Source organism: Alosa sapidissima, chromosome 10 (assembly GCF_018492685.1).
Source record: "Alosa sapidissima isolate fAloSap1 chromosome 10, fAloSap1.pri, whole genome shotgun sequence".
NCBI lineage: Eukaryota > Metazoa > Chordata > Actinopteri > Clupeiformes > Clupeidae > Alosa > Alosa sapidissima.
This window is the reverse complement of record NC_055966.1, coordinates 18,059,532-18,082,244: the sequence shown is the minus strand read 5'-3', so window position 1 is coordinate 18,082,244 and position 22,713 is coordinate 18,059,532. Positions and strand designations below refer to the sequence as shown.

General features: G+C 44.5%; 1 protein-coding gene across 1 annotated transcript in view; it reads right to left on the bottom strand.

Moving 5' to 3' along the window:
• Positions 1-22,713, bottom strand: part of LOC121720766 (glutamate receptor ionotropic, kainate 3) — a 108,179-nt gene that overhangs the window by 15,185 nt on the left and 70,281 nt on the right. Inside the window, exons 10-12 of the mRNA XM_042107174.1 lie at positions 16,908-17,111; positions 6,239-6,462; positions 2,389-2,507 (exon numbers count right to left, since the gene is read on the bottom strand). Coding sequence (XP_041963108.1) covers positions 2,389-2,507; positions 6,239-6,462; positions 16,908-17,111 — 547 coding nt within the window. The remainder of the gene's footprint in view (positions 1-2,388; positions 2,508-6,238; positions 6,463-16,907; positions 17,112-22,713) is intronic.

Sequence of the window (22,713 nt, the reverse complement as noted above, 5' to 3'; positions counted from 1 at the left end):
AAGCGGTGTGCTACAAATAATCAGCAGATAAGGTTTTTACTACAATGTTTGTCACGTATGATAATGCCAAAATTAATCAGTTTAATTATAAACAGGTCAAAGCAGTACCGTTATGTGGTTACATAAAACCCACATTATAGAGCAGAAATGAATTGTAGAGAAATGCAGATCCCTTCACATCTCATACCTCAGCCCTGTAAGCGATATCTATGACAAAAATCTGCTACGACAAGTCGAATGATTAAACATGAAGTGCCCCAGCAACATACCGTCCTGATGTACGATCATTAGCATTTTAATATAACTCCGTCTCCATCGCTCTTGGCCTGGGGCAGCTGGTTTAGTGAGAGAGCAGAAGGCTAGCCCGTGTGCAAACATCATAAGCGCTTCCACGCTGTTTAAAGTTGACATGGTGGGGGGAGTGTTGAAAACATGTAGTCCAGCAGTGAACGTTACACAAGTTCTATCTGTGGGGTGATGTCAGTTTGAATTGGTCTTAAAGGCAGGCATGCAACCATGATGGAGATGGCATGCCTTAACCATAGAGATTACATGTATTAACCATGTGGTTACTTGTGCCTAGAGGTATACGCTACAAAACCAAATAAATAAAACCAAATCACACAAAAAAAAAATAACACGCAATAATACATATTGTGGTCATCTACAGTCTTTTGTATATTGGAGGTTAAATGACGTATTGACCATTGAATGCAGTCTATTAACTGGACACACAAGGGCAGAAGGTAAATCCTCCCTGTGTATATATTGTCAGGTGTGCTTCCCAGTAGATGTGTTCACCACTGTAACACTAGTATCTGTGTGACATTGCAATAAAACACTGAGGCGATGTATCACACAATGTGTACACATAAACCAGCAAAGTCCTCTTTGTCATGTGCCTTGGGCCTCTCTCTCTCAGTCTATCCTCCCCTCCCCGTCTTTCTTGGTCTCATCCATCCACTGTCTCATTCTCTGACACAGTCAAGCGGTAGGATTTTCCCTTCGAACTCACTGTTGAGCTGGAAATGATCTGGGAGGTGGGGGCTTGGTTGTGGAAATGATCTGGGAGGTGGGGGCTTGGTTGTGGGAGCTGCAGCAATCTTATGCCTAATGAATAGCACATCACATTTTCCATCCTCTCAGGCAAATATCCCCCACGGAAACAGCACCAGGCACATTTGTCTTCTTACACTGGTTAAGCTTTTCAGTACATTGACCTCTATCTTTCTCTCTCTGTCTCTCTATTTCTCCCTCCCTCTCTCTCTCTATTTGTCATAGTGTAGAGTTTTACTATCTTTTATGTAAAGTCATCTTTTGTTTGTTGGATTATAGGGAAGTCTCGTATGTTTTTTATAACATCCTTACCCTATATTTGGAGCCATTAGATTAAAAATGCATCCTAGAGTATGGATTACTTAAACTAATAGATTTGAGAAGCAAGAGAAAGCCATTACCCCAATCTATCTTTCAGATCAAATTTAAAACTGGAAGATTGCCAGGCATGTTAGATAGACGGTAGATAATGATGCTGCAATGTAAAAGCAGAGAGTGCCTTTAAGTCGTATGCATGGTTAAGGATCTCTATACTGCTTATGTTCATTAGCAGAGTCAGGGTCAGCCTTAATTTTATCATGTGATCACACAGCATGCGACAGCAGTGTTTAATGAAGATGTCCTCATTATTTTCAATTACATTCACCCTTGATTAATACATCAAATCACATTTCCACAGATCACTGCAACAAGATTGATGGATTTAAAATGGATTTGAGTCGGACTAAGATGATGGCTGTGTCGTTTCGTTCGAATCAAGATGCTTTTTTTAAATGGCAGCGGTGGTGGCGGTGCTTCTGAAGTTCAGTCTGCACATGAAAGGGGACGAGTATCTCCAAACTTCAACCCCAGTCTCTGCCCATACGGGTAAAGAGTCACTCTCCTCTGTCACTCCGCTTTGATCCACGCCACCACCTCTTGGCCGTGACATGAAAGCAAGGTCCCTAGCGTAGGCTATCCTAGCCACAGTTTATGAGGAAACAAAAAAATGCCCACTGCCGGGCCGCCGCCTTGTCTCCTCTCCCACCCAGCGCGAGGGTGACAGGTGTCTGACACACACCCTCACCGCCACAATGACAATATCATCTTTTGTCATGGAAGACTTACTTTCACTTGTTCATGACAGACAGGTTTTGTAGAAGAAAGTCAGAAAGAATGGTCGGTGGTTTAAAAAAAGCAGGCGAAGAATGAGAAAGCCTGTAGCTGTCAGCAAATGGGTTTTCAAGACGGCACAGAACACGTTTTTTTTTTAAACACAGAGGGAGGGGGGAAGAGAGAAATAAGAGAGAGAGAGAACAGAGGAGGTAGAGAAAATCCATATCTGCTCCATACCTTGCTGCATGAGGGAGCCGACACCGAACCAGAAGCTGTTGAGTAGGGTGAAGTTGTTCTCCACCACGTCAGACCCAGGGTTGCAGGGGTGGGCATCGTACCACTCGTATGGACTGAACCTGACCACAAGACACAGACGCAGCGCAGTAAGCACAACAGGGCCAGAATATGGCACCCGCCAATACTGGAATAGCACACGGTAGCTAATTAGTTAATTTTAGATCATGTTACACTACGTAGAGTAGGTACACCATCATGGATTTATATTTCTACATTGAAAATCTAAGGTCGTTAAGATTTCTTATACTGTATAGTGAACTTATATTTTACTGTACTTAATTCCTGCCAAAACAATCAAATAATTTCTAACTGATCAAGAGGCATTCCATGACTGGGGACATCATGGCAGAACCCCACTCTAGGGACTATTCAACTCTAGTAATCACTCTGCTATCCCCACCACCTCCACACACTGTAAAAGACAACAGATGCAACATATATTCTTACATTTGCATGCTATTTTGTAAACAGTGTACGACCCATAGAGAAACCAGTCTAAATATATCCCTCTAAGGGTCTCTTGTAATTACATATACTTAGATAAAAACATTTTGTAACTAATTAGTGAATATGCACAGTACACAGCGTCACCACAGTGAGTGTCAATCAATCAAAATTATGTTTTGTCCACTCAGTTGTATGGAGATTTATTTATATAGCACCATGATACATGAATATGTCTCAAGGCGCTTTTACAGAGCCCAGCTTCAAGCATTGCAAAGCATTTGCCTGGTCTGTGGATTTCTCTCAATGCCATGTTCCTTAAAGCGCCTAGCCATTGGACAATGACATTACACAAACGTTACATTTTCACCACAAAATCACTGTGCTTTTTTTCGGCGTCCGCCAGTGTGGTGAACACGAAACAGAGCATGGCGAAAGAGAACTGCTGCTGCTCGCTATAATGAAGCCCAAACATTTGGACGGGGATGTTGCTCAGCGGCGTGGCGCCTTCCTGTTGAGCTCTTGATGGAGATACTTAAACTTGTGCCTCTCCAGCCACGGCCTCTTAATACCTCACAACCGCATGGCTGGGAGACAATAGAAACCAAATGAACTGGACCCTGCGATGGGGAGCGTTCACTCAGTATGTTTCCACTGGATTAAAGGAAGGAGCAAATGAACATAATGCAAATGAATGGCCATCTGTGCCTGGCAGAACATATGAGAGATATGAATGTTTTTGGGGAGAACACTTGAATAAAACACTGATTTAATTTGTAGGGACTCTGGTTGTCTGATTCTTGCGGAATGGTTAAGCTATAGCACTATGCAGAAATGCATAAGCTGAATTCAGGGCAGCACATTAAAATGCCAAATATGGCAAAATGGGAGGCAAAAATGGCTTCTTTAAACATGTTTTTAAAAAGCCTACACAGACTCGAGAAAAACCTCGGGTAGTTCTTTAAACATCTTTTCAAACAGTGTGTGCTTTATAAATCTCTCTCTCTCTCTCTCTCTCTCTTTCTCTCTCTCTTTTTCTCTCTTCCTCTCTTTTTTGGTGTGGAAAAAAAGCCAGCCACTTTTGCAGGCAGATGGGAAGATAAAACATGCTAAATGTCAGTGCCTTCCTTTCCCTGAAATTAATTTGAATAATTTCCCGAACATGATCAGATTATCCTAATTTATTCAGAGTGTTTAGCTTCCAGAAGAAAAAGAAGAAATGCTTTGGATCCCTCATATCTAGATATATCTTTCTTTGAAAAAAGGCCTTTGGTTGGAAAAAAAAGGTAAAATGCCCCTATAAGACATGCATTCCACACCTCCCGCCAAAGCTTATCAGAATATTGAAGTTTGATGACTTTGGTTCTCCCTTAGCTGTTGAAAGAAGCATAAATCCAATAATAAATAAAACAAACTTTCTGAAATACTTGTAGTGGAAAGCACTGCAGGTCTCTTAACATGACGTTGATTTCCAATCGCCTTGTCATTGGTGAGATTTAACTGTCAACAAGAAAGCCAATATTTCACACAAAAAAAGACCAGGAGAGTAATTAAAAATTGAGAAAGGAGAGAGAGAGAGAGAGAGAGAGAGAGAGAGAGAGAGAGAGAGAGAGAGAAAAGAGAGAGAGAGAGAGAGAGAGAGAGAGAGAGAGACTGCTTGTCAATTCTGTCTGTCTTCATGGTCAGACACCTGAAGCAGTAGCTTTCTGAAAATTGAAACTTCGCCAGAGTGTTGGTATTAGAGGAGATAAGAATAGAGAGGGGAAGAAAAAGAGGAAGAGAGAGAGAAAGAAAGAGAGAGAGAGAGAGAGAGAGAGAGAGAGAGAGAGAGAGAGAGAGAGAGAGAGAGAGAGAGAGAGAGAGAGAACTGCCCATTATTACACACCTGCTGGAGCATAACAGTGTATCCATGTAGCGAGGTATTGGAATCTTCAATTTGAATCTGTATGGTCTCTCTATTCTTCTCTTTGTCTAATTTCTAATGTATATTTTCCAGGCTATGGGCAGTTTATTGAAGCATTGCTATGAATCATACCCAGCACCTTTCAGTTACATCCTGCAGAACAGGCACCTTAGATTTGGAGAACACTGATAGAACAAGCTCATGCAGGAGACAAGAGCAGTTTCATCACATTTAGCACTCAGACAGTTATGATTTATTCCTCTCATCCATGCGCGCCAAGGCACAAGCTGATTCTGCGTGTCAGTGACCTGCAGTCATGGACATGACAAGAGGGGTTGTCGGAGATAAAATATGAGCCTTGAGTCTGGCAAAACACATATTTCTTTTACCGTTCTATTGTGATTGCTCAGTGAAAAACAACACAGCGACCTCTACACAAGCGACTAAAGGTTATGTCTCAATACAGTCAACAGCATGTAGACAAGTCAAAGACTGATGGCATATGTAAGACAAACAATCACTCTGAAGACTGACTGACTGTTTAGTGCACCTGACACATGGACACTCTAAATGCATGCGAGTAAACAAGCAAAATCAAGAGAGAGGGAGAGAGGAGAGATGGAGTGAGTGAGCAAGTGAAATGCAGGTTGAGACAGAGTGAGGGAGAGAGGTATGGGATCCTAATTCTTATAAAACCTTTGCCCTTGGCTTGTAAAATCTGCTTTACTGGACTCGTGAAGTTTGGTGTATCTGTATACTCACAGACGATATTTATGTGCTGAATATGCTCGCAAATAGGCAGTTTTACAAATTTAGGGCGCCGTTATCACCTGCTGTAAAAGGCCCTTTCTTTGTGACAGCAGTCTCCGAAATTACCTCTGCTATGGTTGATGGGGCCTGGCTGCCGGCGTGATCTGATTTCTCACTTGTGTCTTTTCAGTGGGTGCTGAAAAGACGAGAGAGAGGGGGGAGCGTTCCTGAGCTGATGAGTAGCCTACAGCTGTGTCCTCTCCTCCGACAGAATCCAACCAAAGACTCATTCCCTCAGAGCTCTCACTCAAGAACCACTCGGTGGTTTTAGGGGCTTCATACATTTTAAAACAATAACTACCTGGGGGGAGGTAGAGCGAAGGCGCTTGCAAACCCTTTTTCTTTTCATTTCTTCTTTTTTAAGGTAAACGCTTTAACATTTATAAGAAAGTAAACTGAAAGAACTGAAAGTTTAAAATTGTGTGTGTGTGTGTGTGTGTGTGTGTGTGTTTGTGTGTGTGTGTGTGTGTGTTTGTGTGTGTGTCTGTGTTTGTGTGCGTGTGTGCGTGTGTGTGTGCGTGTGCGTGTGTGTGTCTATGTCTGAAGGTATGCACATGTGTCTGGTGTTTTATCTGGCGCCTAAGATCTTAAAATGATTTCACTTTGCCTGTTGTCCCTGGCTGCCCGTCTCACCTGGCGATGACAAATAAGACGCAGCTGACGCCCAGGTAGGCCAGCAGGATGTAGACCCAGATGTCGGGCGTCATGGGGTTGAGGAAGGAGAAGAAGCCGTTGTTGGTGTTGTTGGGCTTGCGGTACAGAATGCTGATGCCCATGTTGAGGAAGGGCTTGGAGAAATCCACAACCTTCTCCCGCAGGTAGGTGATGGTGAGGGGGGCCACGGCCAGGTCAGCTTTCTATGAGGCGAAGAAAGAAAAAGACAAATGCACTCAGTCACAAAGCCAAACCCCGTCAGACCTAGAGGCCTTTACACCTCTTCCAGCAGCTCACAACAACGCAAGATAAAATGTCTTTCATTGCTTACCTGTTGTGCTGAAAAAACTGTTATTATGTGGGCTGAAAAAAAAAACTCTTTCCATGAATAAACATTCGCTGCTCTACTGCCAGTGTACTGCCAAACATTTCCTGATTTAAAAAAAATCATGCTCTGTGAATGCATACGGAAAGTATCCACAGCACTACAACTTGATTGGAGTCCACCTGTGCCTAATTTAATTCACTGGACATTATTAGGAAAGGCACACATCTCTTTATATAAGGTCTCACAGTTGATGGTGTATGTCAAAGTGAAAACCAAGCCACGAGGTTGAGAGAATTGTCCGTAGACCTGCGAGACAGGGTTGTGTGAAGAGACAGATTTGGGGAAGGATACAAGAAAATTTCTGCAGCATTGAAAGTGCCCTAGAGCACAGTAGCCTCCATTATTCTCAAAAGGAAACATTTAGAACAACCAACAGTCTTCCTAGATCTGGCCGCTCAGCCAAACTGAGTAATCTGTGACGAAGGGCCTTGGTCAGATAGGTACAGTAACCAAGGACCCAATGGTCACTATGAATGACATCCAGAGTTCCTTTGAAAGGATGAGAGAAGCGTAAAGAAGGACAAGCATGGTGGTGTCCCATGGTGCTGCTGTTCGCAGGTTCGAGTCCGGCCGTGTGCAGGGCCAAGCTGCACAATTCAACATAACACACGCATGTGCAGCAGCATCATCTTGGAGCCAAAGTCAAGAGTGTTGACAGTTGAGCTAAAATTGAGCTAACTTATAGATGCAGTATTCCTGTATTAACAACTAAGTTAAGGCTTTGTGCCCTTATGTAAAACTTAGTGAGAAATAATTACTAAAACTAAAAACGTTGAATACTAAGAATACTAAATCTGAGCTCATGTAAGATCTAGTTCGACCATACCTAAATGTGGTAAACAATGTCTAAACATCTCTCATTGGCACCTTGCCAGTTCAGCTCAGAAACGTACCTGGTGGTACATTTGGCTGGGTCTGCGAAAATGTTCCCAGAGGAACATTTTGCTAATGAGACCAGACCAGGTTGCTTTTAATTCAGCTGAAGGTTTTCATGAAGTTCATCAATCAAACTGACACTTTCCTCAAACCCATCAGCCTTAAAGGTCCTATATGTGAGACTTTTATTGTAAAAAAAACATGAAATGACCATAACGTGCCATCAGAGATTAAGAAAACATCCTACTTTCAAATACTGACTTCACTGACAACAATGGTACAGCCAGGATATACACATTAATTTGTGGACCTAAAATGCTGTTTATATTTGGTGTTTTGGCCTGCTGCGCCACCCTTCACAGTTTACCAATCACGCAGCTAGTAGTATTTCAATCTTCGGGTTGCCAGATTCAATCAAGAGTTCAGTAGATGGACCGAGATGGCCATATTTGAAAATTAACGTCATTTATTTGGCATTTTAAAGCTTGGATTTTGTGAAAGTTAGCAAGAAATATACACTGTAAATAAAAAAGCTGTTATTACCCCAAAACATGTTTGAAATGTTGTGTGAGCCAACTATCTAACATTAGCAAGTTAGCAAGCTAACCCTCTATATAGATAATATATAAAGTGTTGTGTCATTGTAATAATAAAATATGACAAAATACTTTTATGACCCTTGCGTTTAGCTTGGTTCATGAGGGTTGATTCCTCAACCAAGTAGACAATCCATTCTGGTGGAGGGGTCGGGGCGGGGGGGGGGGGGGGGGGGGGGGCACTCTTAAATGTAACAAATGTACTGTAGCTGAAACAATTGAATCAGGGCAACTTTGAGATGTTCCTGAAGAAATGTGAAATAAAAAAGGAACACAGTTTATGAACAAGGGGTGGTGAGTCGCCATGGGAGAAAGGCACTCAGGCCAGCCAAGATCAACAGAGCTGATTGTCCTAAGGTGCTACACCTAGTGACATGGTTAGCCTACTCTCCTCTTCCTCTATTGAGTCCCCCTTTGTCTTGTATAGGAGAGCGAGAAAGAGAAGGGAAGAGAGAGAGAGAGAGAGAGAGAGAGAGAGAGAGAGAGAGAGAGAGAGAGAGCAAAAGAGAGAGCAAAAGAGAGAAAGAGAGAAAGAGACCAATATCAAGACAAAATAAGCTTGCAGGTGACTGGGAAGCTTTTCACCTGCCCATCGTATCGGGCTGCATATTTAGAAGGTCACCATTAACATGGCCTCCCTCTGCTTCCGCTGTCTCCAGGGTTGGACGCGAGGTTAATGAAACCAGCTGCCAGGCCCACGCCTGAGCGCCTCCTTCCCTCCCCTAACATGATGGAAGTCACAAAGGAGCTCAGACCTCCTACTCCTCAAGGGATAGAAATGCACACACACACACACACACACACACACACACACACACACACACACACACACACACACACACACACACACACACACACACACACAAGCACGCACAGGACAATCACTCTGCTCAGTTCTAAGAATAACAATAAAGAAAGCGGCTTTTTGGGAGTGTCACAAATCAGCACTTTTGGCTATTTTCCCCCCATTAGTTTTTGCTTTATCTCAGTGCAAGCAAGGCTGTCACTCCACTTGCTCCAAGTTCTTTGACCCGTTGTTTCAGTGAAATGTGCTGCAGCAGCGGTTTGAAGGCAAATATCCTTGTAATAACTCCTGTTCATTCTCGCCAACACTTAGGGATAATGTACAACCCCTATAGATAGCGTACATTTGTTTGAGAGACGGACACAGCAGTATAGTGCTGAAAGGATTTGCACTCCAACACTGGTCTCACGTCACCACACCACCTGCTAAGGAGACAGAATGTGGACAGAGACCCAAGACTGCTAGGGGTACATCAAATATTTACATTTACCGCAGCCAACCACACCAGTGGTCTCAGATGCTTAATGGTGTTTTAAGCCCCCACCGTCGAATTCAAGGCAGCGCTGCGACCGTCAACTTCAAGGCACCTAACACTAACCTTAACCCTAACGCCTTCCATGCAGCGCTGCCTGGAAGATGATGTTGGGGCTTAAAACACAAAACACCGCCTCAGACTATACACAGCCCAGGTCATAGTGTAAGACTTGGGCTAGTTTATCCATATAATTCATAATCATTGACCTTCTATTCAGTAACTATCACTGGTTGTTGCTATGTAAACACATTTGACTTTGACTCTCGTGCACACCCTTGATATACAAATTCGATTAACCAGTGAGATAAAAAAGTACATTTCCATTAATATCACATTCCTGTCAAAGCTTCAGTTAACACTACCCAGTTCACACCCACACACTTCCACTCGCTAGGGTGAAGAACGATCCACACCATATTCAGGATGGTCCACAACGTATTCAGGATGGTCCACACACCATATTGTCAATATTCACAGCATTTTCCCCCCAACTGTGAACCACATGTCTTGTTACCGTTTCAGCTTCACAGTAGTTATTTTTACACTAACGCACCTGATGGTATCCCATTCCTTACATCCATCTGTTCGCCTTATGGAAGACAATATCCCAGAATTTCCAATAATCATGAAAATAAATCTGGACTGCATGTGCGGGCATCATGTTCTCTCGATTACAGCTATATTAAATGAGCAGCAGAATCAGCACTGGCGTTGGCACTAGGAGCACCAGGCACTCACACGAGCAAATAAAGAGGCTTTTCATTAAAGTATTCTCCCAAGTCCAAAGCCCAGCTGCTATCTAAATACACAGACAATGAAAGTGCGATACTCCGTAACCTTCCTGTGTAACTGTCTGGGCAAAAGATTAATTACCGTGACAGAAACAAATGATGTGCTAAGCCAGCTATTAATACTGGCGTTGTGGCATGATTAATGGGATCATCTATTGTGGCTGAATCTGGTTGAACAAGGCCGCTTGCATCGTTTGGTGTTTTTCTTCACAGCGCCCTTTGGCTCAGGCAAGGGCTTTGTGAGTACGTGGAGGAAGAAAAGAAAGAGTGCCCAGGCCGCCTGACACAGAGGCCCCTGTGCGCTACTAATTAGCTGCGCTGCGACTGCTCCTGCCCACACTCCCAGTCAAAGGTTTGACAAACAGTGCCCTCACACAGCGAGCGGTAACGCCTCCCTTATCTACCCACAAACACACGCACACACACGCGCACACGTATTGCATATACGCATGACATGCTAATATGTCGCTGTATCTGCCAATACGAGTCATAATGCCTCTAGTGTGAATGTAATAATCTGTGATTGTCTTGTAATTAAGTTGTATTAGTGTTTCTAATTAATGTTGTGATAACTGTAGCGTTTTGTATTTCTGTTAGTTGTAAATCCCATCAGTGTAACTACCTCCAGTGCTGATTCTCTTGTTTATGCCTTTAGTGTGCATTGCATGTGTATTACCGGTAGTCCGTGCCCTTGTGTTGTTCTGTATCAACAAATAACCTTATATAACTGCATAAACGGCTTGTTAATGGTGAACATATGTGTCTCCTGCTACCAAAGGAAGAACTGAAAGTCTTGGCAAATACTGTAAGTTCAAGATTAGTAGTCTCCATAAAAGGATCAGATCAACACACACACACACACACACACACACACACACACACACACACACACACAGGAAAGCGAACATAATACTGTCACATGTAAAGCATGTCCTCAAAGGCACTTGACTGCCTAGGCTTGCTCTTGCTGCATCCTTTTTTCTCTCACTCTCAATTTGGTCCTGTGTTTGACATGACTCTCTGACCTACAAAGACGAATGCCGAGATCTGACTTATTTCAATATACCCGCACAAGTGTGAACGCCGCCGCTAAACAGATGAACCAGGGCAAAGGCGTTTTGTAATTCAGTAATGAAACTATGATTTATGGCGACCCGTGGGCTGACAGCTTTGAATGTATGGCCCTGTGATATAGTGCCACTTTATCAGCACAAAACAACCAGGGCCCGGTTTGTTTACTTGTTGTCTTCTTTAAACCTGCAAGCCCCAACTGCACGACCCCCTTGTCACCCGTAAAGTTGACGCTCACCTATCGCCCGCGCCCACTGTGAGGAAGTAATGTAAATTCTTTAAGGGTTAATAAACAGCCTTGATGGAAATAAATGGAACCGATAAATATCTTTGACAGTGTCCATTAATAATGGCTCCCCCTACATCCCCACCTCCTCACCCACCCCCACACCCGCTCTCTTTTTGGGGTCTGAAGAGGAAAGCCGCACGGATCCCTGCTTGCCATTTCTTCTTTACTATAAATACATGCTTGTGTCACTGTGCGCACAGTCCTTGTATTGCAGCCACTCTTACAAAATTGGATCAATTGATGGTGAAGATATTAAAGCTACGCATTTAAAGCTACGCAAGATAAACTCGGAGAGAAAACTCTTTAAAAGTAAAATAATCTAGTTATTTCCTTTTAAGTCAGCACAATGGCCCCGGGCAATGAAGGGAAAATGGCATTCCGAGGGAAAAATCGGCAGCGAAATCCCTACAAACATAAATCCTCCTTTGGAGATAACGATTCAGGTTTACTCACATCAAAATGGCCTATCTATCCAGCTTTCTCGCAGCAATCGGGGGTCAGCTCTCTCAGACTCCGCCTGGATTTGCTTTTCAGCTCTGCTGATTCACGATTGCCTTATCTAGTGTTTGCCGAGCAGAGGCGCTGGGGCACAAAATGGAGCCACTAAAATACACAGACTGCACCTTCGATACCACACCTGTAATTTGATAAAGACCATGGAAACGTGCGGCGGTGGTCAAACCAGACGGGAGGCCAAGACAACGTCATTTTGGCAATCAGACACTAGTGACATATGGACTGAAACTGTGGTGGGGGGTTGGGGGGGGTTGGGCTGTGTGTTTTTGTGTGTGTGTGTGTGTGTGTGTGTGTGTGTGTGTGTGTGTGTGTGTGTGTGTGTGTGTGTGTGTGTGTATTTGCGTGTGGGTGGTAGTGGCTATAAACACTTTAGATTGTGTAGCTGTCACAAATAAGTACTGGTCATTCTCCAAACAGCTGCCATATTGCACTCACTGCCTGCATGGAATATTCATTTTCAGAGCAAGAGCACCAAGCAGGCAAAACCAACATGCTACTCCTACTATAAACTATCATGTGAATTTGTTTGTATGTGTGTGTGTATGTGTGTGTGTGTGTGTGTGTGTGTGTGTGTCCACATCCCGCAAAATGTCCTACACGACATGAACAATAAAACACACTCTCACTCTACCCGGTACCTCATCTTCCTCTCACGCAAAGAGGGTGGGCTGGGTGTCCCAAACGTGGAATGGGTATACACTGCCACCAGGCTGACACACCTCATCTGCATGCTCAACAATGACGATGCCACTGTCAGAGAGCTAGCCAGAGCTTCCCTCCTGCTGGACCTCAGGAAGAGGAAGGTCCCTCTGGCCAAACCAGGCCAGGACAGCTTCCTAGGCTTTAGGAGGAAAAGCAGCGGGAAACTGGACACACAAGCTGCAGGCTTTGGAGTCCGATCAGACTGGCCGGACCTAAATGATCTGTGCAACAGAATGTCAGTCAAACTGGAATGGACACAACACAACTCACACACAGCACCACAGGCATCTGATGCAGTTGTCACAGACCCATCTGTAACAGCAGAGGCTACTGTATATCACAACGAGGCACAACACCAGGCGCGCCTACAGGTGTACGTGCGTACGCACTGTGCGTACCATCAGGCTACTCAACAGCGAGAGAAAATTTCCCTTGTGTGTGTATTCACACCAAATTGGCCTACCATACCTTCCCAACTATGCACAGTATCCCATTAGCTGCATGCCATCAGGCTATTTACCATTTTCTATTACGTAAAGTTAGTGAACACGTTATCAAAATTAACGTGCACACATTTTGTTTGAGCAGGAGAGAGAATACGCACGCAGGCAGGCAATAGGCTACTTGTTGTTTTCTTTTACTCGGCTATCTATATATGGTTATCAGCACACAATGTTGAGCTAATTCACTAACTCAATACTCATCATGGATATCACAAGTTTTAAACAACGAAAACAGAAAGGATGGAGGCAGCATATTCCAGATGGACAAGAACAAGGTAGGCAATCGGTGTGCTTGTCAGAACGTTAGACTGCACTAAAGCCAGACGTCACGTTACGCTAGAATAAAACTAAAGGTAACTTTAGCCTGTATAGGGCTGTATCAAGTTGTCCAAATGAATAGGTCATTGTAGACGTTGTCGTTGTATTATTGCATGTGGATGTTGTTATGCTATGTAGGCTACTTTTTTGCTGACTGACCAATGCACGGACCTAAAACGGACAAATATTGTTCACAAGTGATTTTTTTTTTGTGGGGGGGGGGTTGTGCGTACCATAGCATTAATTTCTGCAGGCGCCCCTGCACAACACACACTACATAATACAACAGCAAGGAGATTCCTTCTTAACATGAAACAAACAGACACCAAACAACACTGGACTGGACTCAGAATGCAGGGAAAGTTGGCATGCCTACACTTTGCCGACCACTCTGTCTCACACTCCATGTTCACAAATGCCGCTGTTGGGGAGGACATCCTCTGTTTCACTGTCAAAGCCAGACTGCAGGTGCTACCCACCAAATACAACCTTGCATTATGGTACCCTGCAATCCACCATCCACACTGTATAATGCACTCAGACTCTGACCATCACCTCAAATCAGTTGCCCATATTGTTAATGGCTGTACTATGTACAAAGGACTTTATACTGCACGCCACAACCGGATTGTTAACCTTATTGCTAACACTGTTAAGGATGTACTTCCAGATAATGTGACCATGTACAAACATTCACATATTATGCCAGAATGGTTTAACAGCTCCACTGATGTGTTTTGTAACATCCCTAACACCCCTGATGTTGTGTTTTTAGACCGAGACAGAAGGGAAGTACTTATACTTGAAATAGGATGTGTGTACGATCTCTACATGGACATGGCTTTTAATGACAAAATCATGAAGTACCAACCCATACGGTCAAAACTATGTGACCTAGGCTATCAGTGCAAGCTAGTGGTGTTGATCTTTGGCAGCTTGGGGCATGTCCACAAACTTGTTTCCAGTGGGTTAAGGCTGGCAGGGCTCTCCAGCAGAAAAATAAAACAGCTAGCAAAGTTTTGCTCCATATCTGCAGTTATAGGCAGCCTTGAAGTATGGCACAGGAGATGTTTTTTGTACCCCTGAATATCATTGAGTGACAAAGCCCTATCTTATCTCTTGAAATATTTGAATCCTGTCTATTGTAATATGATTTGTGGATTTAAATAAAGAATTAAAATGTGTGTGTGTGTGTGTGTGTGTGTTTTCAAGACAGATCTAGGTCTGAGAGCTTCCTTCCTTTGTCTGTCGAACATGCAGAGAGAAAGCAGCGCTGCAACGATAATTAGAAATGGCAGCCTCTTAGTGGCTCCATGTCTTCAGTGAATCTAAAACATGGAAACATTGTTGCTTACTCCACATTTGCTATGATGCCACTTGCCTTCATAATTCCAATTTACAGCAGTGTTACAGCAGTGTGGTTATGGACTTAAGTTAGACACGTGAGAGAGGGATGCATTTCAGATATATGTTCCGTCCCTCAGGAGACAAATAAAAGATTATGGAATTATATTTAGTACTACTGTCAGATGAAACAGGAGGCCATTTCCTGTAAGGAAAGAACAAAAACCTCTTGTTTCATGCTTCAGAGACTTCCTAAATATTCATAGCGACTGGTCGTCAAAGCACTGCCTGCCTGGGACTCCCAATGATAACAGCACTTCCATGATTGCAGAAAGAACCTCGTAAAAAAACCGAAGATGCCTTTGAGCAGAGTCTCTTAGGTGGTTACAGAGATTGAATGAGATAGCCGCCTAGTTTACGGTGGACATTGAAATAAAAAATAAGCCAAAGGACAGAGAAAGAGAGAGAGAGAGAGAGAGAGAGAGAGAGAGAGAGAGAGAGAGAGAGAGAGAGAGAGAGAGAGAGAGAGAGAGAGAGCGCAAGGGGGAAAAACAGTGCATATATTTTCTGTTTTGATTTTTCATGGTATCCCTTTGTCTCAAGGTGACTGTTATCACGCTGGATCTGCCCAAAGCTTTGGGGAAGATTAAGTGCTCCGCCAAAGCTTCCCCTCTCCTAACCTTTACAGTGCCTATCCATTGTCTCTGACCATATGACTCTCCCACCACTAAATGCCACTTAAGCTATTACTACTTCCTGGGCTGAGCCCGCCCCCTGACCCGGAGAGGTGAGGACAGTGAGAGGGCACTGGGATGAAAGCCACTTCTCAAATGCCAACGAAGCACCCTCAGCCCGCCCGTCCTCAAAGTGGGGGGGGGGTCTCAGCTTCCACACGACATCAGTGTTGGAGCACTTTTTTGAGAGGTTGGTACTAGGCACATGGGTGGGGTGTTGGGTGTGTGTATGTGGGGGGGATTTTTCGCTGGCTCAGTGCAAATGTTTAACTGTGTACTTGCTGTGGTAGCACTTGCCAATACCTTCCCTGTCTGAGCGTATTGACTCTTTGCTAACTTTACAGCCCTGCAAGTGTAGCATCCACAATTTAACTCATTGCTCTGCCACTGGAGATCGGCTCTGCGTGTAACAGCAGCGCACTTAGAGCTACATTGAATTACTGCACGGGGAGCAGCTAGTTTGATTTGCAGAAATGCAGCAACAGCAGGTGCGCTAATAAACTGGCAACGACTAAGGAGATGGGGAGAAGTCGCAGGGATAATAATGCCTCTTGTTACTGCAGTTGTCTACAGAGCTTAGATCCCTCTGCCTCAGCTGCCAAGCCTGCTGTATTTTCCTGATACAGGGTTCTTTTTGTACAGCTTTTCACTTTCATTATTTCATGTCTGTCACAGTTTCAGACAAGCTTGCTCAACACAGCAATGTTCTTGAAGGGAAATATGCCTTATATTACCTCAATAGCTCCAATCAGAACAAAAGCAAAGCAATTTTCTGTGTTTTTTTTTTTTTTGCAGAGAGAGGGTGTCTCATAAGAATATACTATGAAATATAGATCTCTTAAGGTTCTCTTTGAACTTCACCCCGATGAGACAGCTTTGCCCCATGATTTCTGGGTACATTATGATATTGTCTACCACCTGCAGCATATTGGGGAGAGACTAAGAGAGTCTTTCTTTTCCAGATTGACTTCCATTGATGAACTTCAAACTACGGACTGTCTCATGCCATCAGGAAAAATGGAAGTGAGGATTAATATGTTTTGAGGATTTGTGTTTCCTAGCGGTAACCAGCACCATTGGTAGGGGATGGCAGTGCCAGCTGCTTTTTCTCAGAGTGGTGGAAAGGAAGGGAAGTCATAGGCACCCATGTCTGTCTCTGGCAGTCCAAGCTTGTACTCACATGCTCCATTAGTTCCCGGATCAGGCCGTTCCACTGGCCCTTGTCGTCCTGCGAGCCGTACTTGCCGTCCGGCACCAGGCGGATCTCGTAGGAGAAGCCCAGGATGGCGGCCAGCTCCTTGAGCAGGTCGATGCAGAAGCCCTCGAAGCGGTCGTTGCCGACCAGCGCCCTGTCAGACTTCTTAAGCATGACGTATGGCTCCTCCTGTTCAAACAGAGAACATCAAATGAGCGGCCGTGTTGATCTAAGCTCTTTTGCTTCGTTTGAACATGTACGCCTAATTTAGGTAAAGTGATTTCTGCTGTTAGTGCGCAGTGTTACTTAACGCAAGGCGACAGCCGATTCAAACGCCATGCATCAAAACAGATTGAGAAAAGACTGCATTAGAAGAGGTTGCATTGGTCAGCCTTTAGCAAATGTATTCCACTCTAAAACAATTGCAATATAACTTTAAAGTATCACTTCATAATAACTATTTCTACAGCACAGATATGCTCCATGTCTTGTTTGTAACCTCAGCAATGTTGTCAATGCAGAAGGGGTTCAAAACACAAAAACAAATACATATACTTTAGCAAACAATAGTAATTTCAATCATTTACACAAAGGTTTATGAGTAATGTAAAATAATTCCTGAGATAAAATGCTATCTGTATTCTCGCCTGTCTGTCTGTTGTGCCATATGGAGAGGGTTTGCTTTGTTGGAAAAAATCCACTGGCTGTCTTGCACTGGTATGCTCAATCGAGCTCAGAAAAGTACTTAAAAGAGAACAGAAAGAATTTGTTAACAAATTCTGTCTTTAATCATGTTTTCTGTCAGCACTTTTTTTAAGCTGCATGATGCAACCATTGATGTTGGTGGGGATCCCTGGACAAAACCCAGTGTGGCTTCAGCTCAGCCTTGTGCGTTTTTATGACCCGGGCACTGTCAAAGCTTTTATGGCGGTGTAATATTTCCCCAAGCAAGTCGTTATTTGGGTCGTATAAACTCTTGATTAGGAACAGAATGCCGTAATGAAAATGAACACGCTCATAATGTCGGCTTCAAAGCTGTCACAAACACAACAGAGACTGACAGGAGCCTCTACAGACAGCAGATAAGATGAAGGAAAAAAAGAGGAGAGACAGAAAAACACTGTACCTGTTTTAATTCTATCTGCGTCTAAAGCCTGCGTGTACATTAACTGAGACTGCATGGCAATCAGTAAAGCCACTTTAGTCTTCGGTCTTTTTTTATGAGACTGTGCCACACTTGCACTTGAGCTATTGTGCCATTTATGGCTTTGAATGAGCAGATATGCGATTTATAGTCCTTACCGAGGTAATCGATTCTGTGGTCAAGGTGACCCTGGCTCTCTACTTGTTTCGCCCAATTCAAGCGTGACAGTGGCACGAAATGGGCAGCTGAGGAGAGGAAATGCTGCAGCCTCAATAACATCCTAGAGGATGTCTGACAGAGGAGCGGGTGGGGTGGGGGGCGGGGGGATGAAATGCCCACAGTCAGAGATGGCAGAGGAGGAGGAGGTGGAGAAGGACGAGGCTGAGCTCACAGCCAGCCTGTAAGGGTATGACTGATGTTGTAAGCGTGCATAATGATGCTCAGCTGAGTTTGGAAATCAATTTCACCGCCGCTCCCCCCATCTTGTCCAGTTGCCTTGATAGTAGATGTCCCAGAAGGGTCCCATTTGCATGGCTTTGTCACTGGGGAGGCCCAAGTTTAACTTGTCAGACTCGGCTGTTTTGTCAGGCGACACAGGGCCAGCACAGCCTCTTTCAGTGGCAGTATATTAAACACATTAAAATGTATACCGGTATATATATATGCTGGGACTTTTTATGGTAAATATGTTTAATGTATACAAACTTTTCAGGAAAGTGGGTGCAAGGTAAGGTAGACAAGATTACGCCCACTTTGTTCTGAATGACTTATAAGGTTTAATGAACTATAGAGAGGTGAAAGGGAATTAATATGAGTGATTAGCACAGTACTGTAAAAGGGGAAATATGTGGCAAACATTGGGGGGGGGGGGGGGGGGGGAAGACACGCATACTCTATAACAAAATTGTTAAAACCAATGGAATGACATAATGTCCTCCTCATTTCATTCAAGACCAAAACATGTTTGTGTCCTGTGATGTTTCCAGGAAAGTCCTGTGAGCTTTGACTGATTTAAAAGAGCCAGCCTTCCAGTTGTATTTTTAAATTCATAAACATACTGCACAAATAGATGGGGGGGGGGGGGGGGGGGGTAGTGGGCAGAAGCGAATGGCAAAGTAAAGACAGTTAATACCAGACAGACTGTACATTAAATATTGTAAGCTCTTATGTACTGTATAAGCAAAAATGCCACTATTATTACGGACAGCATATTGCACTAATGGAGTCTGATGCAACTAAACAAACCTGCAACAACAACAATCGAGAATAGTCCCATTTGTTACTGATGTATGTCCAATTTCAGAAGTGAGTTCTTACGTACTGGGTAAATATTATGACAAAGCCACTGACAATATTAATGTTACCCCATTGATTTAGAATATGGGAGCTGTGACATATAATTCTGCATGGACACCTTCAGACCTTTGTATGGCCCGACATGCCTTCCTCTGTAACCTCCGACAACCACACAGAGATCGGTTCACACAAAAGAAGCTAGATGGTGCCTCTTAAAAAGGTCTCAAGCCAGCTGTTTCACAACTTGACTGTGCATCTGATGACAGTAAATGCAACTCCCCCTCTTTGCTACTGGAAAGGCACTGATTATATCCCTTCTGGACCCCAGTCGGTCATAATTGCAGCCTAGACACTCAATCTTCTCTCTTAATGATAGTGTTTATCATTGTTGATAACTCATGTGTCTGACCAAAATAACCCTGTGAGGGCTGTTCGTTGACAGCCCCCTCCCATGTCTCCACACAACCCTGAAACTCCCTTCGACAGCCTAGAATACAGCCTCCGAGCATTCGCATGTGACAGAGGTTACGGCGGGGGGGAGAGAGGGCACCTGTTTATATGTGTTCGCAGCATCACACTCTGACTAACGGGATTTCTTGGCTTTGTTTAGTTCACAAAAGTGCACAGACAGAATAGAAATGTCATCAAGCAGTGACAGGCACATCTTTACCCCTGAGCATAAATTGTATATTTATATTTTAGTGAACAACAGACGGCACACCCAGACGGTTTCACCATCTTCACTGGAGATTTTAACCATGCTGATCTTAAAACTGTACTTCCAAAGCTACACCAGCATGTTGATTTTCCAACAAGGGGAGATAACATCCTGGACCTGGTCTACACTACACACAAAGGAGCATACAAAGCTACCCCCCTCCCCCACATTGGACTTTCAGACCATATAACTGTTATGCTAATGCCCGCATACAGACAAAGGGTAAAAGCAAACAAACCGGTTCGTAAGCAGGTAAAAGTGTGGCCTGAGGGAGCCTCCGATGCTCTTCAAGACTGCTTTGACACAACAGACTGGGAAATGTTTAAGCAGGCAGCCACTTACAACAACCGGACAGACATAGAGGAGTATACAGACACTGTAACCTCTTACATCACCAAGTGCATTGATGATGTGACCCACACAAAAGACATCATCACTCGGGCTAACTGGAAGCCATGGCTGACAGGGGATGTCCTCAGGCTGCTGAGGGCCAGAGACAAAGCCTACAGAGCTGGGGATGAAGCTGGCATGAGAACAGCGAGAGCCAACCTGTCCCGTGGCATCAAGGAAGCAAAAAAGGAATACACTCACAAGATAACCACCCACTTCAAAGACAGCAGGAACGCACAAAGCCTATGGCAGGGCATTCAGGCCCTCACGGACTACAAGCCCGCGCCACAGAGCTGTGAGAGCAACATCCCTCTGCTCAACAACCTGAACTGCTTCTTTGCTCGCTTTGAAGCACAAAACAGCACCTGCCCACAGAAGACCCATCCCCCTCTACATGAGCAGCCCCTGTGCCTCTCTGCCGACAGCGTGAAGAGGACACTTGCTGCTATCAACACCCGTAAGGCAACAGGTCCAGACAACATTCCAGGTCGTGCGCTGAAGGACTGCGCAGGGGAGCTTAAGGATGTCTTCACAGACATCTTTAACACTTCCCTGAAGCAAGCCATCGTCCCATCATGTTTCAAAGCTGCCACCATCATACCTGTGCCGAAGAAAACTGCTCCATCCTGCTTCAATGACTACCGCCCTGTGGCACTGACACCCATCATCATGAAGTGCTTTGAGCGGCTTGTCATGTCACATATCAAATCCATTCTCCCCCCCACCCTGGACCCCTTCCAGTTTGCATACCGAGCCAAGCGGTCTACAGAGGATGCAATCTGCTCTGCCCTCCACCCAGCCCTCACCCACCTGGAAAAAAGAGACTCATATGTGAGATTGCTGTTTATAGACTTCAGCTCTGCATTCAACACCATAATACCACAACAACTCATCAGCAAACTTGACAAACTGGGACTCAGCACCTACCTCTGCAACTGGCTACTGGACTTCCTCTGTCAGAGGCCTCAAGTAGTACGTGTTGGCAACAATACCTCAAGCAGCATCACACTGAGCACAGGGGCCCCCCAAGGCTGCGTGCTCAGTCCGCTGCTCTTCACCCTGCTGACGCATGACTGCACTGCAACCTACAGCAACAATCACATAGTGAAATTTGCTGACGACACAACTCTGGTGGGTCTCATCACCAAGGGCGACGAGACCCAATACAGGTTGGAGGTCGACCATCTGACCACGTGGTGCAGGGACAACAACCTCCTGCTGAACGTCAGCAAGACCAAAGAGATTGTTGTTGACTTCCGGAGAGGTCACACCCAACACCTGCCACTGACCATCGACGGTGCTGTGGTGGAGAGAGCGAGCAGCACCAAATTCCTGGGGGTGCACATCAGCGAAGACCTCTCCTGGACCACCAACACTGCATCACTGGCGAAGAGAGCTCAGCGCCGCCTGTACTTCCTGCGGAAACTCAGGCGAGCAAGTGCTCCACCAGCCATCATGACCACATTCTACCGAGGCACCATTGAGAGCATCCTCTCCAGCTGTATCGCTGTGTGGGGCGGAAGCTGCACTGAATACAACAGGAAAGCCCTGCAGCGCATAGTGAACACAGCTGGAAGGATTATTGGTGCTTCACTCCCCTCCCTGAAGGACATTTACACCACCCACCTCACCCGCAAGGCGACCAAAATTGTGAGTGATGCAAGTCACCCCGCTCACAATCTGTTCGATCTACTGCCCTCTGGGAAGAGGTACAGAAGCCTGCGCTCCCGCACTACCAGACTCACCAACAGCTTCATACACCAAGCTGTAAGGATGCTGAACTCTCTCCCTCCTCTCCCCCCTCCACCCTCAGCTACATAACATCCTGGACATTGGACCCACAATGGCCGCGTGCACTACTCCACTTGCACACTTGTACACTTTACAACTTGTTGTTGTCCTGAAAACACAACACATCTGCTGCTCTTACATAACTTGCACCACTATGTCACTTTCTTTCTTACTTAGGTCAAACAGAACTACACAAGCCTTTTATTGGCCTGACTTTGCACTAGTATTTTATTGACTGTCTATGCACAATTTCAACCAAATTTTGCTGCTCTTATTTTTTTCATTATTATATGTGCCCTCTTATTTACTTACTTTTTTGTTTACTTGAATGTTATGTTTGTCTGTGGACTTAAATTGGTAAAATATGTCTTGTCTTCACCGTGGGATAGTGAGAAACGTAATTTCGATCTCTTTGTATGTCTGGAACATGTGAAGAAATTGACAATAAAGCT